A 25,274-nucleotide genomic window follows, 5' to 3' on the forward strand; every position below is an offset into this window, starting at 1 on the left:
TTGAGACTCGCATACAATCTTCCATTATAATAGTGTCTGGTGGAGAAGGTCCTAGAGACTATTGGTTTCCATTGCAGATCATTATATGGACAGTTTACTATTCTTATGTGTATGATCCGTACACGTGCTTAGACAATGTTTTCCTATTTTATCTATGAGTATCAGTAAGCCGCTCTGAAATGGGACATCACTAATATCTCTTGTTGTTTATATCCTGGCTGTGAAAAGGTGTCAAAAGGGAAGGGACTCCAAATATTCAGCAAAACCCTCAACCCCCCCATTTCTAATAATCACACTGTGCATACTTGTACATGTTAGTAAGGCCTGCCTGAACAAATAGTATGTTTGTCAATCACTTATTTGATTGCATTTTTTAAACGGTAACAGAACTTAACTGTAATGTTTAAATAAGTCTCAATATATTTAAACATTGACAGTTTAATAGAAGAGTTGTGAAAAATCTGAGCAGGAACCCGATGATTCATTTTTCACTAGGGGGGCACAGCGTTAACAAGTTTTAAGACCACTGGTCTAGAGAATCTAGGGTTTTCCAGCAAGTAGCCCAAGAGCTAGTGGTAGCTCTCCTGTGCACAGTTCAGCCTACTAAATTAGAAGACTTTGTTTCGGTGAACTAATGTGCGTATACTAAAATTGAAAACAAGGTATTAAAGCTACAAATGTGCGTATTTTTAAGAACGCATAAGCTGTGGAGAAAAATGGTTGAATGAACAAATATATTAAAGCTATTTGAGTAATAAATCATGCAGTGTAGGGGAGTCGTGTTACTAAAATTAAGACTCTGGTGCCAGAGACACTGCAGCTGTGGCTCTTATGTATTACCCATATAGAGGCATTATACATTAATAAAGCCTTTTTTATACTACTGCTGGCAATTGTGCCTGATGAACTGAGGCGACCACTGCTCTAATCTTGCATATGGTGGGCACAAATATAATACTCTGATGCGGTCTTGGGATGGTTTCATTTAACATATGTAGCTCTTCATGCAGATAAGGTTGGAGACTCCTAGTCTAAACCTACATTACCTTTTTGAATACGCTTAGGACTGCTCCACCTTCTTACTCTGAGAGAATAAAGTGCCAAAAGGGGGTTTGTGGTTATTCACTTTGTAGCACAAAAGTATAGTGGCCCCTGGACACCAATTGTAAACAATTGCAATTGCCACCATAGCAGACTAGTAACCAGGCCTCACATGGTGTAAACAGAATGTGTTGGGCTACATATATCTGTCTGCTTATATACACACTGTGATATGTATTTTCTTCTGGCATTTGCTAGTGCATGTTAGTGCATGTGTTACTGTATGTTCATACACTTTCAAAAATGTAAACAAACAAAAAGAGGAATTTAGTCGCCACTAAGACTAAATTTGAGTCCGTTGCGGCAGGTCTTTTTAGGACATACTTTATTCACTCCCCCCCCCCCCCTCCCCCTCCCCCCCCAGCCCTCCACATCTGCCCGTTCACCTCCCCATTCTTGTCCACACATCTTTGGGGCTGGGTCCTGTACCTTGTAACAGTAAAGTACACAGTGATGCAAAGGGGAATGGGGGCGGGTGTTCTTACCGATGGAGGGTTATCCTGACCACCACCGTCTGTTAGCTCCCTAAACAATAGGTCATCAGGGCTGCCATGTGTCCCTGCAAGCATGAGAGGGCCCGATCCCTGGAACAACTGGTGGAGAAGGAAGAGGAGAGAAGGGAGAAAGAATGAGAGAAAGTCAACATAATATCCACTGAGATTACATGCCCCCCGAGTGTCCCACATCCCCCTCCTGACTCACCAATTGAAGGGTGTCCTGCCCTAACAACAAGCCTATGAGCACCAACCTACCTCCCCTGCGTTTCCAGAAGAGAAGAACAGTGCCTGCACAAGCACTTGCTCATTCCATGTTACAGAAGGAGTACAGGAGTCACCAGACTCCTCGGGGAACCCTTCATAAGAGATCCCGCTACTAGCAGGATACATCAGGGTACAACATCTGTATTTGTGCCTCTGACACCACAAAATACGGCAGAGGGATCCAGACACAAAGGTTGGGGGAGGGGGAAGGGGTGGGGGGGTTACCATGACCAGAGTCCGAAATAGGCGCTAAAACTGTTAAAACATTTAAGCTCAGTGGAAACATGCGATTAAGTGTACCATGGAATGAATACAGGTTGAAATTAAAGAAAAGAAAACCCCTGTTAGCAGCGCAAAGAGGCTTGCAGGGCAGGAGAGAGTGGTACCCAAAGGCAATGCCTGATGCCAAAAAGGAAAGAACTTGGCAACCATAACGCAGAGATGTGTGAGACTGCATCAGTTGACACAGGAGAAACATCAAGAAACATGAGCCCTTATCTTGAGTAACTTAAATGTAAACTGTACATTCGTGTCCTCCTCCCATTATGTATCCAGTATCCAGCACCCCGACCCCTCTTTACCTTTGTATACTTTGTGATTCCATGCCTATTGTACACTACTATGATTCCCTGTAAAGCGCTATGATACCCTAACGGGTCAAGTTCACACTCTATAAAAACATTTTTTTTTAAATGAGATGCTGGAGGGCAGTGTCAGAGAGGGGTGGCCCGACCTTAATATGTGTTAGATGGGTGATGCTCAGGGTCAGCTCTAGATGGCCTTCTAAATGTGCTGCACCCACCCACAAGCATTATAAACTGACCCACTGCAGCAGGATAAGCTCTCCTATTGAATGTTAGGACCTATGCTTCTACCCGATAAGGGGACAGGGGAAATAAGGGTCACCGGTTATTCCTTGAGGAGAGCCAGCATCCATGATCCCACAGAGTAAAGGCAGACCTAGGATGCTATAGGCCAGGTCTACAAAGAAGAGAGGCTGTAGGCGATATTTTGAGGGGAAATTGACTGAAGGGTATATGCATTTTAAAGAAAATAACTCGTGTTGAGAGAGGAAACTAGGAGTCATGAGAGTAGAGGGATTATGCATATGGTTGCATGTGAACTATAGGAGAAGAAGCCAAAGGCCAGTATCTGTGTGTGGAGGGAAGACAGTTGAGTGGGGATGTATGTTGGAAGTCAATGCAGACCGTGTACACAGGGTAGAGGCTCCATCTGGCATACTTGTCAAGGGTAGAGAGATTCGGTGCCTTATGTACTAAGGTAGCAGGGAAAAGGGGTTTGGCATACTGAAGGTGGCGGTACTTGGTGGCCTACGTGTGCTGTTATTCCTATTTGAACTAGTTAGTGTAGGAATTATCCCTGTACCGTAAATTAGGTAAGTTGGGGAACAGGAGTATTTCTTTACACACTTAAACGCCTTCAAAACGGTAAGAAAAAAAACAGGTAAAAAAGGAGTTAAAGCTGGTGGGTCTATGTAAAGTACAAAGATTACATTTAAAATGAAAGGAAAAAAAATACGATTAAAGACAGATGAACAACAATCAGTGCAGAAGGATGTGTTGACTTCTTCAGTACTAATGGCATTTTAGTGTATCAATTTTTTAAGTGCCGCCAGGAGGTGGCCGGTTTCCTCCAGCTTTTGCAGTACCAGTTCTGCATCTCACTGCACTATGGCATATCAAAGTGGTCCTGCATATCTGGAGAACGACGGGCCAGGCAGATCGTTATGCTAAAACCCTTATGGGAGAGGTCCCAGGCAAAAAGGAGAACCCAAACAAGTGATGGCAATATGGAGAGGTGTAGCACAGCGGCCCGAGCGGCTGACTACAGAGCGCAGAGATCACGGTTCCATTTATGGCGCTGGTGGCAGCTCAGCTCCGCATCAAGTGACTTTGGGCTATAGCTCACAATCTCCCCAACAGCCCCCAGCACCTTCAAACCTTAATCAGTGATATGTTCGGGCTTTACAAATATGGATTACAATACATTTACATTACAACTGGAGTCATGGTAAATGGAAAGGGGCGTGGAAGGTGTACTTATATACTGACCCCATATTAACTAGCACTGAAAATGCACATATATACATAGATGGAAGAAAGCCCTGGGGTGAACCCCTCTGGGTGTAGGGAGTAATTTTCTCCTTACCATCTATAGTGAGGTCCTGGAGTTAGCGAGTTAAAGGGAAAAAGAAAGAATCTTGAGCACTAGGTAAACGGCTTTTTAAAGCAGACAGTAAGGCAAGAGTAGGGGAGCAGGTAACGTGGTCTGGCTTTTCCCCCCAAACTTCTCATCTATCAACTCTGAAGGTTCCTATTGTGAAACCTAAATATCCAACAATGAAACAAAACACCCCCAGCGAAGCCACGGACGTCACACCTTCCCAGGAACTCTGCAACAAGCTCAGCGCCTACTTCCATCTGAAGATCAAGGCCCTCTACGACAACTTCAGCGAACAGGCGCCGTACACCACCTCTCTCCCCACCACCGTCGACCGGCCAACCATCTTGACCTGGGATCCAGCCACCACCGAACCTATCACCACAACTGTGAAGAAAACCCACTCAGGAGCTCCAACGGACCCCTGCACACTGCACATATTCCACAGGGCCGGTGCCGATTTTGCACCCGAACTAGGACGGACCATCAACGCCTCCTTCAGAACCGGCATCTGCCCTGACGACTGGAAGTGGGCGGAGGTTAAACTCCTCCTCAAGAAACCAACGGCCGACCCTACGGATCTGAAAAACTACCTGCCCATCTATCTCCTCCCCTTCGCGGCTAAAGTCACCGAGAGACTTGTAAACGCCCAACTGACCACCTTCATCGAAGAGAGTTCCATCTTTGACGCTTTGCAGTCTGGATCCCGCAGAAAGCACAGCACCGAGACCGCCCTCCTTGCCGTCACTGACGACATCCGCATGCTACTCGACCAGGAACACACTGCAGCCCTCATCCTTATACACCTCTCCGCAGCCTTCAACACCATCTCTCATCGAACGCTAGCAGACAGACTTCACAACGTGGTATACAAGGACCCGCCATCGACTGGATCCAAAACTTTCTCTCCAGCAGAACCCAGAGGATCAGACTCCCGCCCTTCCTCTCTGAACCCACCGATATCAACTGCGGAGTACCCCAGTGATCATCGCTCAGCCCCACGCTATTCAACATCTACATGGCCGCCCTCACCACCATCGTCAGACAGCATGAGCTCAGCATTGTGTCCTACTCCGTCGACACCCAGCTCATCCTCTCACTTACAAAGAATCCCGGAGACACCAGACTCTGCTCCAGGAAGGAATGAAGAATGTGGCAGCCTGGATGAAAGACAGCTGTTTGAAGCTCAACTCAGAGAAGACCGAAGTCCTCTTCCTCGGACCCTGTACTTCGGCCTGGGACAACACCTGGTGGCACTCCGCCCTCGGGAATCACCCCACCCCTACAGACCACGCACAAAAGCTCAGCATCATCCACGACTCCTCCCTATCCATGAACCACCAGATCAACGCCGTCGCGTCCACCAGTTTCTACTGCCTGCGCATTCTCCGCAAGACCTTCAAATGGAAACCCCCCAGATTGCAGATGGACCTTCACCCACGCACTCATAACCAGCAGACTACGGCAACACCCCATACGCCGGGATCAACAGGACCCTTCTACACAGCTCCAAACCATCCAGAATGCCGCAGCCAGTTGTCCTCAGGACACAACGTCACAAACACATGACCCAACACCTACGAGACCTCCATTGGCTCCACGTCTAGAAGAGGGTCACTTCCCAACTCCTCACCCACGCCGACAAATCCCTCAACAACATCGGAACCAAATACCTCAACAAGAGAGTTTCCTTCAACATACCCAAGAGGAACCTCCCCTCCGCCGACCTCGCCCTGGCAGAGGTCCCCCGCATCCGCAGAAACACAACAGAAGGGAGGGCCTTCTCCTTCATCACAGCCAAGTCCTGGAACAAGCTCCCTGTGAACATCAGACGCTCTCCGACCCTGCACATGTTCAGGAAGGACCGCAAGACTTGGCTCTTCGACTGATACGGAGCCACTCCCCTCCCTCCCCTAGCGCCTGAAGACCCTCACGGGTGAGTAGCATGCTTTACAAACCCCAGATTGATTGATTGATTGATTGAAACTGCTAAGGTACAAGTAGATTACATTACCATTCATACATGCGCTGCCTTTACATCTGCTCCAACCCAGGAACGTGCTAAGGCCAATACCAGTAAAGTCCCCATCATCGGATATTGACCCGTAAACCAATGGATCCAGAGGATCCCTTAAAGTCTATCTCAATGCCCTAATTGGTCCTGTTTTTAGGGATACTGAGACAGTTCTTGTGAAACTCTTAAATGTAAAATGTTCTCAAACCTGAGCTTGCTCAAACACCATGGCTTCGTCAAATGGCTACATTATTGTGCAAAAATATATTCTGAAATCTGTGCGTCTAGTACCTCTACAGATTTCTGATGTCGGCTACCATACCATGAACATAGCAAACTGGGACTTTCACAAAACGCATTCATCTCAAGCTCCTTTGTGATTTGTCAGTTTATCACAACCTCCCCCGTCCAATCTGAGCTTTAATCTTCGGCTCCTCTTTCTGTACATCTTAACATTCATCTCCGACGGCCTCCCTGTGCCAGAAAGAAAAATCATATCAGGAAGCATGTAACGTTAAAAATCGAAGGTGTAATTCCAGTGAAGATTAGCATCTTCAAGGGCATGAATGCTTCATGTGAGTCTCGTACCTAAGGTCCTGACTTAGATCTTGGCGGACGAGTTATTTATTTATTTATTTATTTATATGCTTGTATAGCGCAAGAATCCAGCCCGAAAGGGTTATCTCCGCGCTTTGACATCAGCAGGTCGCAAGAAACTGAGGGGCAGCAATCCTAAAGTTATATCTCGAGTTACTCCATCACAACGGTGACCGATATCCCGTTTGCCGAAATATAAATCTCATAGGATATAATTGGATTTATATTTCAGTGGACGTGATATCAGTCACCATAGTGAAGGAGTAACCTGTCCACCAAGATCTAAATCAGGCCCTCTGTCTTCAATCTGCACTTGACCGCTTCCTCTCACTTCCAAATATCCAGCATCTAAGAAGGGTGCATTACAGTCTTGAAATTTAGCCCATGATATGTCATATTCTTGACAATTAAAGGTATCTTATCCTAAGGCCCATCAATATTTGGCTCCATCATATCCATATGTTGGATTACCCACAAATGAGAAATATACAGCATTGAGTCCAAAGAAAGTTGTAGAGTTGTAGAGTTCTGGCTTATGGCCACTATGGTATTTTTATATTAACAAACAATAAAAAAAAACTAAAGATACGCCTCTTCAGGAAACATCCACTCCAGTGCTACTTAAAAGACCGCCTGCTGGCCTGACTAGAGTGAGACCAGACATTTGCATATACCAGACATCCCATGCATATGCCATTTCTGGGTGAGTTTCACACAGCATTAGCCTAAACAATAGAGGATCTGTTGAGGGCCTGGTCTCCACTGGAGAAATTTGGCAATTGGTATTTTTTTCTGGCTTCGTTTGCCTTTCACACCACATGTGGAATCGTCAGCTAGCTACTTTTTGAACTAGTGATGCACCCTGCAAAATAATTTCTACAAAACAGAATCGAAAGTGAAGATTATTTCATCCGTTACCCTAACACAGGAACATGAACTTGGGGTGAAGACTGACAACCCGTCCTACAAAAGGCATTAATTTGACTGCAGCTCAGTTGGGGAAGGTTCCACAGCATGAGATGAACTTGAATGCCTCTAGAAAAACAGTGGATTCTGACTGCTAGCATGATTGTACTACTATAGCAAACGTTATTTTATGGATGAAGATGACATGTAGGGCTGAGTGTTGAGAATTCTCTGGCCACTCTTCATTTGACACCATTTTTTAAGGGCTATTTCATGATGTAACAGAGATACTAAGTTCGGTTTCCTTCTGTGTCTGGAAGAAATTGCTCCTTCATTATGAACTGTGAATCTATTCATTCTGTCACCTATATAATATTTCAACCACATGATATTCCAGATTCGGAGCACAGCAGGACCCTACAACACCTTCTAAATCTTAACAATTCAGAAAAGACAGTTTTTAACAATCAAAATTCCAAAAATTAGTTCCAATAATTAACTTTTTCCCTATTATCAGGGAGCTCTATACAAGCGAAACATGCACTGATCGGGTTCTACCTATGAGTGGTAAGAGTGAAGTATGATATTTTGGCTTCATCCAAGAAGTCTAAAGACTATTTATCATATGTATCGATAGTGTCTGTTGGACTTGGCCCTGCTTGTAGCGTCATCACAAAACATTTGGCTTTCCCCTAGCCCTTTCGCTGTGATGGAATTGGTGGGTTCAGGATGTTGGACACTTTGGCGCTGGTTAGCAGTGCAAAGTGGGTGTGCTTTCTGCCTTACATAGGTATATTAGGACCCCCCCCCCCCCCTTTAGGGGACATCACCCCCATGGTAGGAAATGTATATGCCATGTGTGGTTTGAGGAAAATAATGAATGCTGTGTAATGGTGTACACACCTTTATTTTCACCATTGCAGAAATGTCCCTTTTATGGACGCCATTTCTGTCTGCTTGTGCTGCCTGCCTGAGGTAGGTTGGCGGTCTAGTGTTTGAAGAGACAAGGTGCTCTACACTTCCCCCAGTGACAGTGAGGCTGGAACCTTCTAGAAGCTTCCAGCTCTTTCTGGTAAGTGGGAGGAGGGGTGTATATGTAGAGCAGTAGAGATGCCATTGCTCAGACTGAGGGGTGGACTGGAATGAGAGGGGACACTCTGCCAGGAGGTACCGCCGCATGGGCCTGTGTGCTGGCCCCTGAGCACATCTGTACCCCTCTGCTGTCCACAGGGCCAGTGAGAGCCTTTGCTGGAGTGAAGACTGCTGTGTCAGGAGGAGTGCCACTTCATGGGAGATGACTGCTTCTAGGAGCTGCTGTCCTGTACTGATGAGTGCCCACTGTCTGCTGATCTTGCCCAGCCTGCCTGCTCCGCTTTGTGAGTGCTATACTTTGACTGCCTGCACTCCAAGGAGGTGAGGAGCGTGGGCGCTACTCCCACGGGTGGGACCCCGGGAACTGTGGGTCACCTAGAGCCTGGTGAGCGCCATATTTGAAGTGACTGTGCTGCTCTGCCTGCACTCTAGCGTCTGGTGGGCACGGTTTTCCTGATTACCAGAAGTGGTACACTTTCTTCTGTCCCTGAAGCTTCTAGTGGGACCTAGTGCCTCGCAAGCGCTATATTCAAGGTGCCAGGGGAAGAGGAGCGGACGCCTGCAGCGCTGTGCTGTCAAAGTGCTATATTTTAATTCCCCTGCGTGTGCGCTGCAGTAGGGTGCTGCCAAAGTGCCATATTTGCATTGACTGTGCTCTGCCTGCTGCCAAGGAGCTACAACTATGCCCAGGAGAAGAGGAGCGGACATCTGCAGCGCCGGGATTCTAAAGCGTTACGAGGGGATCCAGGCGTGTGGGATTCTCCCCTGCCTGCTTGGTTGACAGTGGGCAGCTGCAACGTATTGGGGGCATTGTACTCCTCAGGAGAAGAGAGAGAGGAGTGAGAGACACTCCTGCCCTGCCCCAGCGAAAACGGGTTGCACTGCATACTGAGCATTTAAAGTAATCACAGGTTTTGGGGATTATTGTTTTTTCCCGATTGTGCTTTCCTCTTGAAAGTGGTGTTTTGAATGGTGTTCCCCTGTTGCACTGTGGGTGGTGTGTCCCGGGTGTATCTCGCCAGGATGGGGTTAACCTAAAAGGAGGATGACCTTATGGAGTACACTGAGCAGGATGTGATGGACCTCTGCAGAGAGAGAGGGATACCCCTAGTAGGCAACATTCACAGGAAGTTGTTTCTCTAGGAGGCCCTCAAGAGGAGGGGAACCCTTAGAGCCCTTAGGGACCTTTCCGATTACCGCTCCGCATATTTAAAGGGTGGATTTGGTGGAGACCAGGAGGAGGACTCTGAGAGTGAGGGGTCCCAGTCCATCAACCTTGAGGGTGGTGATACTGATGAGGAGGAAGAAGTTGATAGGGCGGATATGCCCGTAGGGAGTGAGGACACCATAGTCAGAGAGTCCCGTGCTGGGTCCAGTCCCGGGGGCAATGCCCCATCCCTTTCCCTGTGCCCAGAAGAGTGGGTGGATAGGAGGGAAGAAAGGGAACATCAGCTTGCTTTGGAGAGGCAAAGGTTAGAGCATGCCAAGGAGATGGCACAGCTGAGGGTGCAAAAGAAACAGCTGGAGACTGAAAAGGTCCTTGCACAGGAAAGGATGGCCGAGGCTGAGAGGGCATTCACCAGGGAGAGACTAGCTCAGGGGGGTAGGTTGTCCCCTGAGAGTGGTTTCGGGAGTCTGGATTCACCGGTGAGGGTGGGATCCAGTGGTGGCAGCGAGAGTGAATCCAATGTGGGGAGTCCCACTCCCAGAGCCTGGGAGACGGTGCCCGATTCCCAGGAAGAGGGGGACAGGTTGGAATTCAGGGGCAGGGGAAAACTGTTCCACCAGTCCTGGGGGGAGTTTGCGGATGTGTGTTGGACTGCATTGGATGATTGGGTAGTGGGTAGCGCAGTGAATGATTGGGAAGGGCTGTGCCATGTAGTTATCAAGGAGCACATGCTAAGACATGGTTTCCCACGGTTGCGCCACCACATGTTGCAGTGTGGGTTCTCAGACTCCAGGGAGCTTGCACGGGAGGCAGACCTCTGGGTGAGTGCCAGAGAGTCTGAGAGGGCATTGGGGAGTGATACTGAAGGGAAGGGTGCAGGGATCTTCCAACCCAGCGAGGTGGGAGAGGTGCAGAATAGCCCAGCTAGGTCCCAGGGAAGTGAGAGGGTTATAGGGCCTCAAGTCCTATCTACAGGAAGGAGTGAGACAGGGAGGTGTCCCGAGGTGCCCCAACCGCAGTCTCCGGGCCTGGAGAGTTCCATAAGGGAACCCCAGGTTGGTAGCCTAGGCTGTCCTGATACGCCATCCAGTGAAGGGGAGCCCTAGTGTTGGGAGAACCTGGGGCATCTGTAATCAGAGCTCCAGAGGTTCGGGGGTCTGTTCAGTCGCAGGGTTTAGATCCTGGGCTGGGAGGCCAGGATCAGGGTTGCCTGGGCTGGGAGGCCAGGTTCAGGGGTTGCCTGGCCTGGAGGGAGGGGCACTTGTAATCAAGGTCCTTACCGGTTTGACTTCCAGGGGTACTTTTCCAGGTGGGAGGGTGCGGAACTCTGGAAGGGGGTGCAGAGGGTGGAAGGGCTAGCCTCTGGCACCGGCTCAGCCACAGGGCTTATATCCTGGGTTGGGAGGCCAGGGACAGGTACTACCTGACCTGGCGGGTGGGACATCTGTAAGCAGTGTCCCCCCAGAATTGTCTTCCAGGGGTACTTCTCCAGTTAGGAGGGTGCAGAACTCTGGGAGGAGGTGCAGGGGGAAGGAGGACTCGCCCCTGGCACCGGTTCAACTTAAGGGTTTAGACCCTGGGTTGATGGATCACTTGGAGGGCCAGGGCCCTGGACGAGTGAGAGAGTGGTGGTCTGAGGGTGCCCCGCGTAGGAGGAGAGGGCAGAACCCCAGAAGGAGTGGTAGGGGGAGGAGAGCCTCGCCCCCGATTGCTAGTCAGCCTGAGGGTGCGGACCCCAGGTGGGCAGACCGGTGGCAGTTTGGAACTGCATGGAGGAGAAGGAGAGTGGTCAACGGGTACTACAGTCCTGGAGCTACTGCCCCCCACTCTGTCAGAAAGCAAGGGTCAGAGAAATCTGGATGGCCTAGGGGCCGGTCCGTGCCGAAACCAACTAGAGACTGCCAGTGGGGTGGCTTAGTTGGTCCGGGGTAAATAAACAGATAAAAGGCATTGTCATTTACAATGCCAATAGCTTAAACTCTCGCAAATGCGAGACCTATTGCATTGCAAATGCTTATTTATCTCTGTTGTTGCTTCGTGACAGGGTGGTTTGCAGCATCATGCTGACATTTCTATAATGTGCATTCCACACCGCAACCGAACATTTATCATCATTCTCCATGTCACATTTATTCGGGGATCCTACGTAAGCTGCAAAACCTTAAACATACCTTTTTTGGGCCGTAAAAAGTACATGGATTAAAGCGGACACCACTTGGTGACACAAGTTGATTGTAGCTGGCTATAAACAACCAATGAACAACGTAAATCAAGTTTTCCAAGTTGTGGCTATAGATAATGCCTGGGTGAAACATTCGAAATGAAAACTCTGGTAGTTGTTGGCCAGTCTATATTTGGGAGACAAATCGGTCTGGAAAACTGTCACATTGCAAATTGTTAGTGAGATCTTCAGAAGCTGTAGTTTTACCAGGTTTCTGGTGCTTTTTCTCTATGGCTAAGTTGTGTTTTTAGGTCGAGCTTGGGCAGTGCATGCACTGCTCTGCTAGGCATGCTGTATTCTAGTATGGAGTTGAAGCTACGCCCACTCTCTGCCTATATTTTTAATTGGCTTGTGTCATTGTCCTTTGTAAATGCTGGCTTCTGATTTGTTAATAGGCTTGTTAGTCCCTCCTTAGTACCGCCTTGTCTTCATTTGTAACATCCCATGAGGACTTGCCCTTTTACTTCTGTTGTTACACGGTATGTCTTTTTTAGTAAGCACTATTTTCTTTAATGAGTTTCTCCTACTGCAGGCGCGACATACTTTCCTGCAACATTCAGCGTGCCATGCGTACTTTCACTTTTCAAGCAGCCCGGGACAATGGTGGCCACTTGTTTGAAATTAAATAGGTCTCCCATTTACAAGAGTTTCGGCTATTGGCATTGTAAATGACAATGCCTTTTATTAATGTAAATACAATGTAAATCCTGTACTTGTATAGCGCACGGATCACCCCCGAAGGGGTCTCTCGGCGCTGGGGGCCGTTGGGGAGATTAAGCGAGGTGAGGACCAACGACTCACAACAGGTCTATACAAGGACCTGCTACCCTCTCCCAACCACTATAGCCAATGAAGTGGGCCCACCAGGCCAGCGGCTATTATCCTGGAACATAGCAGGACTCCCCTCCAAACTGGATATTCCAGATTGGGGGTTATTTATAGAGCAACACGAGTTATGCATGTTCAAGGAAACTTGGGCAAGGGCGGACACAGACAGACTGGGCTATGCATCATATAGTATTCTAACCACCAAGGCGGTTAAGAGTAGACCATTTGGGGGACTATGCATTTGGGTTGGTGTGCACCTTGGCTGTGAGGTTAAACAGATATAGACTTCATCACGAGACATTCTTGGTATCTTTTTATCTATTACTACAAAAGTTAGAATTGCTCTGATCAAAGTCTCCTCACAGCCGATCTGTTATGGCCAAGTTTCGACCATCCTTGACCAATTGACTACCTTTCTTTTAACAAACCCGGATAACTACTGGGTAATTATAGGTGGGGATTTTAATTGCCAGTTCGAACCTCTGAACGGTCTGGCCACAAGTATCTCAAGTGAGGATTCACTCTGGGCTATTCCAGAGCCTAACATTCCGCCCATTCAGATTTAGACTCCGTTGGCCCTACAGATGCATGCACTTACACTGAGTTTCTCATTAAGGGCATGTAATTGCCGTTTGGCATTGGATAGCCCCATGAAGCCCACCTTTTACAGACTAGGGCAGGCATTGATGATAGATTACATCTTAGTTGACACTAAATCATGGCATAGGGTCCTTGATTTTAAGATCTACCCTCGCCACGAGAGTGATCATAATGCTCTTGTGCTAGATGTAACTCCACCACATGTCAGAGGTGCTCTTAATATACCTCACAACCTGACTCCAGTCTAATATCGGCCAACAGAGGGAGGAGAGTACGCTGGGGGGAATTCTTCCAATCAGAGGACAAGCTGGCTTCCTTATACCAACAAATGATTCCCTTTCTTGCTGTGGCGTATCATCTTTCTGTGACTAATGGTATTACAACTTCCCAAATGAATTATTCAAACAACCATCAAGACTTGCTTTACACCTTGGCATCTTTTTTCTACACTAGCAAAAGGACTAGGCTGAATAGAAATCCATGAGACTCACGGTACAATGAACATTGTAGGGCAGCTAAGTCAGCCTTCTTAGTTGCCATTAAAACAAACGATAGGTCACAAATTAAGGAAACTAGGGAAACCTACAACACAACCACAGCCAAGGCAAAAAGCAGCTTGGAATGTAAAAAATGGGATACACCTCAGAACAGCACTGGATAATCATGATATGAGGGCATTCTGGAACCTGAATAATACAGGATCTACTGAAGGCAAATCGGCCATATCAGCTAATATAGGGGAGAAAGTCTGGAGAGCCCATTTAAAATCCTTATATGCAATAGCAGAGGAGAAAGTTGGGTTGGTGGCAATGCCAGCCCCCCCCTCCTCCCACCTAGAGCCAACCCACTGAGACACGCCCCAATTCTCCCTGAAGGAGATCACAGAAGCACTGGACGAGATATTACCAGTAAAGGCGCCAGGGTTGAACAGGATTCCTGGTGGCCTTTTTTGCTCCGAGCCTTCTGTCTGGGCCCACTACTTGTGGTCCCTGTTTAATGTCATCATTCAGGGTATGGCGATTCCCACTACTTGGGCTGGGGCAGAAATTAATCCAATATTCAAAAAGGGTTCACCACTTAATTCAGCCAATTATCGCCCCATTAGCCTCTTAGATGCAAGTCAGAAAATATTTGCACATGCACTTTTGGGGCGACTTCAGTCCTGGATAGAAGAGTGTAATGTACTCACACCCCTCCAAGCAGGGTTTAGGGCTAAGATCTCCACTATTGACCACATTTTTTGATTACAGCGCCTATATAGGAAAACTGTGACCATAGAGGGTGGCAGCCTCTATCTTATATGCGTGGACCTTAAATCCACATACGATCTAGTCCCTTGGGATAAACTGTGGGAAATATTATTGGATATGGGAGCACCGGAGTACCTTTGCCATGAGATGAAACGTCTACATCAAGGTAATTTTGCACAAATAAGGTATGGAAAAAATGGAGAACTCTCAGCTCCCTTGCCAGTAGAGGAAGGTCTACGCCAAGGCTGCCTGTTGGGTCCGACTCCTTTTTCCCTTTTTATTAATGGCCGAATAGTGTCACTGTTGAATCTCCAGAAAACTAAGTACATGGTTTTTAATGCTAATAACAGCACTTGCCCAAATCCCAGTCTTAATGGAAGTGCCCAGAGAGGGTGTCTATCTTGGAGTATATGGGGATAACACTAACTGAGAAAATGGAATGGGGGGGCTCAAAAAAGCTAGCTTAAAACTGGCCCAGTCCAAGGGGGTATCCCAAAGGCATATAAGAACTGCGCACACAAGTGATTGGCCCTGCGGCTGAACTCTACAAGGTACAGGCAAGGGGTGCTGCCATGTATGGAGCAGAATTAATGGGCCATTGTCCAACTACCCCTTTATTGCTTATAGAGAACTCCTTTGTCGGCAACTTTTGGGGCTCCCTTCTAGTTCCCCTTTAATTCCCCTCAGAATGGATCGTGGGGTTAGCTCTATCGCAGATTAAGTATCTTTTAGGCTCCTTTTATTTTTGCGACGCCTTTGGAGTACTCCCGAACTAGCCTCATATAGGAATGAATTGAGAGAAGTTATGAGCCTTCAAGACGCAGGAAAACTCCCATGGCTGGCACATATCAGGAACACCTGCCAGGCCCTGGGGAGGGCAAATTTGTGGAGCTCTGCTGAAGAAACTGGCCTTGTGACCCCCAGAAAGGTACTCCTCGATACGTATAGAGAATATAAAGTGGCTCAGCTATGGAGGAGCTAGCCCGGGCGCTTATCCCTTAGGTTTATGGAAGTAAAAATGCAAAATATCCATTCCCATTTATATCCATTTTTTTGTATACAGGCTAGAATCGGCGCTAGATGACATCCAGCCGCTGCTTGCGAAGAAGCTAATCCTCCAATTTAGACACGGGGTGCTCCCGCTCCAATATTTTACAATCAAGTAGTCGGGTGCCCACAATCTGGACTGTCCTGTGTGCGAGAATGTAGAGGAAACTGAAATGCATGTACTTTTTTTCTGCTCTGCTTCCAGGAGGTCAAGGTCCCGCTAGCTGTTACAGCTGTGCAGGAACCTGGGGTCTAGACACTGCCCTGAGGTCTTTAGGCCACTCAAGTAGGACACTGATATGCCCACTGTGTTTTCCATCTCGCCTTCCTTGTATTCTATGTGGTACACTCTTAATGCCATCCTAAAGATGAGCTCATAGGCCAACTTGAGGCCCACATTAGCTATCACGTCTTCTTGGATAGGTACTCACTCTTTTTAACCCCTTGGCCGCGGCGGTAAGTCCACCGCGGCGCTGGGGGGGAGGGGAGGCCGCGCGGCGCGGCCATGCTTGTGACTGAACCACTCCGTCACGAGCCACAGGCGCACTGTGCTTGTGACGGAGTGGTTCCGTCACGGCCCCGCCCGCTCAATTAAACGGCCGCGCAGGCGTGGAATTGACGCCGCGTAGGCGGGGCGGCGGCACCGTGACGGAACCACTCCATCACCAGCACAGCGCATTCGTGGATGGTGACGGAGTGGTTCCGTCACGAGCACAGAAGGGGTTAAATTGAATATATTTAACCATTGCCCCTCCAGTATACTACTACTTTGTATATAATTACTCTCTATAGGAGTTTAAAAAATTTTTTTTAGAATTTGTATTCCCACATTTTATCTTGATATTGTCATTGTCTTTCTAAATGAAATTACTACTCCTCTGGACGTTTTGCTATACAATGTATTATCTTTGTGTCTCCCTATGATATCATATTTGAACGAAATTGATCCTTCGTTTAAAATCAGCTTCTCTTTTATGCACACGCACTTTGTCCTTTAACTTGCAGCAAATGTAGAGGCCATGTATTGCATGTATATTGCACACCCTTTTGCCCGAGGAATGTTTAGAAGAGTTGTCTTTGCTAATCTAAGATCTCAGATAGTAATGTACATTTATCCAAAAAAGTGCTATCCAATTCCAGATTTCTCAAATGATTTTACTATAAATAGTATATAATGTATTGTTTTTATTATATGTGCTTTTATGGCCCGAGCGACCGAAATAACGTTTTTTTTTTATTGATTGAAGATGGTAACATCAGTTCCGTCCCGTTTTCCCACATCTCACCAAAGGTTGAAAAGGTCAGAGCTCAAAAATCAATCCCAAAAAAAATGATCCTTGAGGGCGGAGTGGAAAGAGCAACAAGGAATCTGCAGGAGGTATCATATTCATCAAAAAGGACTATACTGAATTAAGTAATTCTAATGGATGTTCACTATTGCATATGCCTGAAGAACTCCAATAGGAGTTGTGGAAGGATGACGGTTAAGGAAACCACCAAATAGCAATTGAAATCATTAGGCACAATCCTATGCACTGAGGCCCAAGTTGCTGACAAACTGACTGATTCCAACAATAAGTACATAAAGAAGTGCTTGGTGTGGTTTTGGGTTGTCAGGGAAGCAGGAGAAAAAAGATGTCCCTGTTGTTGCACACCCTTTTTTATGATCTAGCTTGACAGTGCAGCTGACGCCAGACAGTTATGTGAGAATCCCCAGGGGATGAGCTTTGGCTCCGCCCAAGAGTTGGAAGCCAGGAGTACATGTTTTGTTTGAACTTGTGTGCTTCCACAAATAATTGCTTGCGGCCACACAGCAGTGATTACTTTTGTTTATTTATCCAGTTGCCTAAGCTTGAACTTTCAGGAGCACATACATTACATGACACTGTAATGCTAACAAAGTGTCTGAGATTACTAGATATTTTATGGTGCTTTTCTATGGCAACAGCACAGAAGGGAAAAAGGCAGTCATTAACGTGCATGGATGCTTAGTTTGGCTTGACAGAATAACTGTCACCTGACCTTTCAACCTACACAAAGTTTATTCTACAGTTCCTTCCTTCCACACACATTCATATCCATTCCTATGCCATCGACTTGTAATGCTTCACATTACTATACAACATTCCTTTAAAGCCCGAGCTATCTGCATTGCTAATGCTCGTTTCATGTGAAGGTGTAAATTGTTGCTGCTGGAGATCAGTTTAGATGGTTGGCGAGACCTATGGATCTGGTGGCAGAATCATCAGGATTTCAATACTGTTGATAAAACTTCTCGAAGGGACTTCCTATGTCTTAATATTGCAACCAGAAATCTTGATATGACCAGGGTTGCAAGCTCCAAGTGCAGGTATACTGCACTATTGTGGCAATTTAAATACTGAGAAATGGGGGAGGGGCAGGAAGCAGCGTTTTACATGTTGTTCCTGAATTTCAAGTACTTTTCACTAAGCAAATTTTGAGCAGATTTTTCTTTGATGTCCTTACCAGCAGGGGGAGGCTGGGATCGTTGGAGGGGACTGAGTGGGTGTATGGAGGAATTTATAAAATGAGAGTATGGTTTTTACACAAAACTTCTAATCAGATTCTCTTGAGGGATTTTATGGTTCGTAAGAGTCAGTGCTCATTTGTGGCATCATTCAGAAATCATTCTAAAAATGTTATCAGGTTAGCAGCCCCTTTTGAATAATTTCTGTATCACATATGATCTCCTTTTAGAGTCATCACTTTTCTTTCGGTTGCTGTTCTTAAAGTATCCCATAAATGTAGACATACTAAATGGGAGCTATGCAGAACTGCAAAGAACTATCAACATTTAGGATGCTTGCTGTGAATGGATGCAGGTATAGAGAATGCTGTGTTTGGCACTGCTTGTCATAAGGTTCCTTGTGGGTATGTTGGGATAAGTGGGTACTTTAACAAACAGCCAGTAGCTGAATGGTTCTGAGTACATGACGTATGTATGGACACAGGTTGGGGAGGAAGCCTAGTAGGGTTCACTCTGGCAGACAGGGGTTTCACTGGCCCTTAGAAAAGCTTATGTGTGAACCACATATTTTCCTTACCAGAACCCTATCAGACTAGGGCAGTAGAAAGGAGAAGGCAACCGAAATGGTGGGATACGAATTACAAAAACACAAAAAAAGGACAGAGAGAAGAGCAGCAGACCCTGGTAGTTGCCTTGCAGAAACAACTTCTTCTTTCTTACAGGAAAGTGGCGTTTTGGGAGTGGCAAGAAGGTATAAGATGAATCACAGGAGAGAGGCAGGAAGGACAGAAGCAAATCCTGTAAGTTACCAGAAATACACACTTTCTCCTTTCTTCCAGGGTGTGGAGGAGTAGGAATTCTTCCCAAGTAAAGACTATCATATGGGTCACTAGACCTAGATAAACAGAGCCAGAACAAGATATTAGGTATACGTGTGGAACAAGACTTCAAAACAAGACTGAATGGCAACTATTAAGGACCTAGGGGACAAGAGAAGGTGATATGAGGGACAATTTAGCAATTGGCTGTTATTGACTGCAGAGTGGAAGTGATAAAAAAAAACATTTGTACTATACAATTCTGGGTCTGTGGCATCCTTTGTCACAACGTGTCACTCAATATTGCTACTTGGTGCCGCTGAAAAACGTATCACTTGTCAATCATGCATATTGGCCGAGACCTACTCAATAGTACTGTTTTGCACAGCTGGTGTATCTGTATAGACATTGGTCTACTGTGTTGCCTGCAAGGTCTTCTGTAGATGGTTCACTAAGCAGCCTTAACCCGTATTCAGATATTTAGCAGATCCAACACTGATCAGGGTGTCACTGAAAGGCTTCCAGGATCCAAGGAGTCATCGCCAGGGCAAATATGCCTGAGACATACATACAAGCGCAGTTAACACAGGTTTCACAACTTTAGAGTACATTGGAACCAATTTGAGTCAGTGTAAACACCCCTATATACTACTCCTGTTTGGCAAGAGGACATTTTGATCATTTTGCTCAGTCTTGGGGTCCTAGTGTGACGACTGAAGTCAAGAACCAGTAGCTCGTAATATGCAAAGGGCTATTTTGCTGCATTCCACCAAGTTTCTCTCATTATTTATGTCAAGATCATTATGCTTGCCCCATCTCTAGTCAGACTGCAATGAAACATGCTATCATTGCTTAATTCTATAAACCATATAATATACAAACACATTACACGTGTCACAATACTATATCATGAACCAGGATTGCAGCGCCAAGCACTGTTGAATCATTGATGAGTATTTACTGGTATACTCTCTGACTGCAGCAACTGGCAGATGGAGATGAGCGAGAAAATTGTGATTACTAAAGCGCAGTTAAAAGACTGGCGATAGACTATGATGTTCAGGGGAGCATCATTATGGAACACCAGATGTTAATAAAAAGGTGCAAAATAATCAGTGGTAATGTTACTGCAGTCCGTGCACTTGAAGCGGAAGTTGAAGGTCTCCGCTGTCTGCTTCTAAGGAACTGGTTTAGCATTAATTCTTGGCCCGAGAAATTTCTAAAAACAACTTACTGTGCTGCAAAACAAGTCCACACGAGCAGATACACTATTAAATGTATTGAACACACACCTATCCTAATCAAGAACTGGAAAAAAGGCAGGGACAGAGAGGAACAAAAGGATATTGTGGTAAGGAGTAACAACAGAAGGGGACCATGAATAAAGACAGCTTCACCTCCCCTCCCCCACCCCAGACAGTTGAAATATATTGCAGGCAATCCTATAGCTGAAAAGTGGTGACCCGGACACTGAACAGAGAGAACATGGAGGGAGAGCTAATTTTAGAAACTCAATAAGCATTTTATTAGCAAAGGGCAGCTAAATAATTCTTCCTGAGCAGAGCCATTTGGTAGATAGTTGGGGTAAGAGGTGGGACTGCAGTTTGTTGGGTCATGATGAGGAACCTTCTAGGAAGGGCATGCCCTTGTCTGCCCCAGATTAGTGCAGAGATCTCGCACTTCACTGTACCCATATTTTTGACAGTCCTGTTTGCCCTAAACCTACCTACTGTGAGAGTTATCGCTTTACAAAAAGGCTGTGTCTAAAGAGCAGCCCAAGAATTACCATTTAAAGTGAACCTATCAAACCCGGTTCTGAAATTGTAGCTAGTGGAACCGCATCCCCATCAGGAAATTTTTTATAAAAGTGGGATCCAAACTACCCAACAGCTCTGCTTGACCAAGGAAGGAAGTGCTCCACAGAGTAATCAAGGAGCTGCTGTGTAGCCAGGGTGAGTGCCTGCCTGATACCCACTCTCCCAGAGGCGCGATGACATCAGCTGAAGTCTGTACTTTCTGCTGGTGCAGATAAGGGATTCCCTGAAGGGCTTAGGAGCCTGCCTGCTGAAAGAGGGAATCTTTGTACCTGACCATGCAACAGGGAAGACTATCCAATAGGAGAAGTATAGCATGTTCCTGGCATAAGGAACACCAACAGAAAGCATACTTGTCATGAGAGCGCAGCCAGGAGAGATCCGCGAGGTGGAGGTGTCGCCCTAGTCGCACATCTCAGTTTCCATTTGAGCTGAATAAGATTGTAGCAGAACAGATATCCTGTGTTGCCCAGTAGTTTGACACAGGATTACGAGAACGGTGTGGCAGCTGCCGATACGGTTAGTGAAAGCAATGTCTTCACTGAAGCAGGATACCCTGATCGGCACACATGCTGCAACTGTCAGGTAGACCCTTATTGTAAGGGATTAGGCCTCGAGGAAACAAGTGCCACACCAGTACACTTGTATGCAGCAGGGCTGGCAGGCCATTGCCAAAAACATACTGCTACTTCCAGGCTGTGGCTTCTAGCACAACTCCAGTTGGAGAGTGGCCACTGGAATGAAGAAGGCAGCTCGGACCGCACCTGCTAATTATCCCAAAATGCTACAACTTCCAGAAAATAAAATGCGGGCTTAGCATGCACCAGGAACAAGAGACTAAACTTGCACAGACCAGTTTGCTGCACACACGAAGACTTTTGGACAAAGGAGTAAAGAGTTACTGAACTGAGTTGCAAATATGATCTGGGAGAGTATTTGAGCCACCTAAAGCTGCTCCTAATACTACCTAAAAATAGTGTTGGGGACTGTCGAGAAAGGATCTCAACCCTATCAGGAGGAAGGGTGAATCCAGAAGGATACTGGAAAAAGGGGAGTATAGCGCCACACTAATGCAACTTAGTTTGCAACCATACAAGTTATTTCCATTGAACTGTGTAGTATTTAGTGATTTTATGTGATGAATGTACTTTCTTTTTACATAAAATTCAAGCACTCGGTTGGACATTACTTTATTTTGCCTGTTGGTGGACTGGTGAGTTCCAAGTTCTTGCCTTCTACCATTTCCCTAAGAAGCCAGTGACTGCTCGTTCTCGCTACCCTGAGAGTGAAGTGCAGAAAAACGTTGTACTTGGCCCAGTTTGCAGAGCCATGAGAGCATGGACCCCAATACACCAGTGGAAAACAACTTCAACCACCACTGTTGTGGTCCAGTAACCTATGTCTGCTGGTTGCTCCCCATCCCCCAACAGGGTCTGACAGAAGGATAAAGGTGTCTCTAGTTTTGAAGTATGTAGTCGATCAACAGAAAGGCGTTTTAGATAAGCCTGGGCGTAGTTCGCATAGCCGCACTCCGCGGAGCTACGCGAAGATGCACTTGCACTCCGCGAACTACGCATAGCTCCGCGAGCATGCGTAGTAGCTTGCTTGACCCGTTCGCGAGCCATTTTTCGTCTTCGGGAGCGCCGTGGAACTCTGGAACCTGCTCGACACCACATCTCCAGACGTCGCCTTCCTCACGGAAACATGGATGAACGCCTCCTCAGCGCCCGACATCGCCGTTGCCATCCCGGATGGATACAAGATCACCCGGAGAGACCGCGTCAACGAGACAGGAGGAGGCATCGCCATCGTCCACAAGAACACCATCCGCATCACGACCAACTCAGACGACACCCTCACAGCCGCTTAACATCTTCACTTCCAGATACACACCGACCCCAAGACCACACTCAGAGGCACCCTCATCTACAGACCCCCAGTACCTCGCACGCAATTCAGCGAAGACATCGCAGACTTCATCAGCCCGCACGCCCTCGCCTCCACTGACTACATCCTCCTAGGGGACCTCAACTTCCACCTGGAGAACAACAACGACAACACCACCACCACCCTGCTGGACAACCTCGCCAACCTCGGACTCATGCAACTGGTGAACACCCCCACCCACTACGCCGGACACACGCTTGACCCAGTCTTCTCCTCCAGCAAGTACATCTCCTTCAGCCACTCCACCGGACTCCACTGGACAGACCACAGCTGCGTCCACTTCAGCTTCAGAAAGACCACGACTCACCCCCACCCGCAACAGGTTCCCCGCAGGAACTGGAACAAGATCACCACCGACTAGCTCACCACTTCACTGACCCAGAACCCTCCCGCCAGCTCAACGGACCCCAACCAAGCAGCCAACAACCTCACACAGTGGATCACCAATTGCGCTCGCCCAACCAGCCTCGACCACTCGCAGTCCGGCTTCCGCGCCAACCACAGCACCGAGACCGCCCTCATCGCAGCCACTGACGACATCCGAGCCCTGCTCGACAACTGGGAAACAGCGGCCCTCATCCTCCTGGACCTCTCCGCAGTATTCGATACGGTCTGCGACCGCACCCTAGTGCAGCGCCCCAGCAACATCGGAATCCAAGAGAAGGCACTGGAGTGAATCATCTCGTTCCTAACCGGAAGAACCCAGAGAGTCCGCCTCCCCCCGTACAGATCCAAGGCCACCGAAGTCATATGCGGCGTACCTCAAGGATCATCACTCAGCCCCACCCTCTTCAACGTCTACATGAGCCCCCTCGCAGCCATCGTACGCCAACACAACCTCAACATCATCTCCTACGCCGACGACACCCAGCTGATCCTCTCCCTCACCAACGACCCAGGAACCGCCAGAACCAACCTACACGAAGGGATGAAAGACGTAGTCGAGTGGATGAGGAACAGCCGCCTGAAACTGAACTCAGACAAGACGGAAGTCCTCATCCTTGGATCATCACCCTCCGCCTGGGACGACTCCTGGTGGCCCCCTGCCCTGGGCAGCGCACCCAAACCAATGGACCACGCACGCAACCTGGGCTTCATCCTGGACTCCTCCCTCTCAATGACCAGACAAGTCAATGCCATCTCATCATCATGCTTCAACATCCTACGCATGCTCAGAAAGATCTTCCGATGGCTCGCCACCGAAACCAGGAAGACGGTCACACAGGCACTCGTCACCAGCCGACTGGACTACGGAAACACCCTCTATACCGGAACCACAGCCAAACTCCAGAAAAGACTCTAACACATCCAGAATGCCTCCGCACGACTCATCTTGGACATCCCCCGACACAGCCACATCTCCGGACACCTGAGACACCTTCACTGGCTCCCCGTCAGCAAGAGAATCACGTTCCAACTCCTCACCCACGCACACAAGGCCCTCCACGGCCTGGGCCCCAGGTACCTCAACAACCGCCTGACCTTCTACACTCCCACCCGCCAGCTATGATCGACCAGCCACGCCCTCGCCGCCGTGCCACACATCCGAAGATCCGCCATGGGAGGAAGATCCTTCTCCTACCTGGCAGCCAAGACTTGGAACTCCCTCCCCATCCACCTCCGCCTGACCCAAGACCACCTCTGCTTCAGGAAGCAACTCAAGACATGGCTGTTTGAGCAGTAGCAGACCCGCCTCCCCCAAGCGCCTTGAGACCCTCTGGGTGAGTAGCGCGCTATACAAATATCCTGATTGATTGATTGATTGATTGCCTGCATGCTCGGGATGTGTAGCGCGCTAAGTTACCCATGAGGTTTGTCCCGCCCGCTCACGTCCCCTTATTTCCGGTCACTACTAACGTGTTCGCGAGTTATTCTGTGCCAGATTGCAGTTTCTGCGTGTTCGGCAACTCGATCTTACCGACAAGCATCCTCGCGCACGCGAAAATGCTATTGAGCGCGCGAGAACTACGCTACGCAGCAGTTTGCGGAGTATTCGACAACTTCGCGTTCTCCGCGGAGCGCGGAGTTGCCGAAACTCCGCAAACTCCGCGAACGGAGCGTAGTTCTTCGCCCAGGGTTAGTTTTAGATGACAGGTATTTCCTCATACAGTAAACAGAGTTGCTGGTCTTCAAGCAGACAATGCACAAATTGTGGCAAATGGCCATGATGTCCGTGTATACAGAGGAAGCTTGCAATCAGAAGATAAGGTGTCAATGAGAAAGAAGCTGCCTTAGCCATGGAGCTGGAGTACATTGTATTTATTTATTTATTTTATTTATAGGTTTATAGAGCGCTATGAATAAACTCCCGAAGGAGTATCTCCGCGCTGGTGACACCAGGTATAAAACAGGAATTAGGCCACAGTAGTGGAGAGTGTATCAGGGGACTATTCAGATCCAACAGGATGCATATTAAAATGAGCTGAACAGAAAGGTTTTCA

At 47.6% G+C, this 25,274-nt stretch overlaps 1 protein-coding gene across 1 annotated transcript in view; it reads right to left on the reverse strand.

Annotated features, from left to right (window-relative positions):
* SRCIN1 (SRC kinase signaling inhibitor 1) overlaps positions 1–25,274 on the reverse strand; it is a 922,972-nt gene that overhangs the window by 785,114 nt on the left and 112,584 nt on the right. Inside the window, exon 2 of the mRNA XM_086924314.1 lies at positions 1,587–1,694. Coding sequence (XP_086780440.1) covers positions 1,587–1,694 — 108 coding nt within the window. The remainder of the gene's footprint in view (positions 1–1,586; positions 1,695–25,274) is intronic.

Source organism: Lissotriton vulgaris, chromosome 5 (genome assembly GCF_964263255.1).
Source record: "Lissotriton vulgaris chromosome 5, aLisVul1.2, whole genome shotgun sequence".
Lineage (NCBI taxonomy): Eukaryota > Metazoa > Chordata > Amphibia > Caudata > Salamandridae > Lissotriton > Lissotriton vulgaris.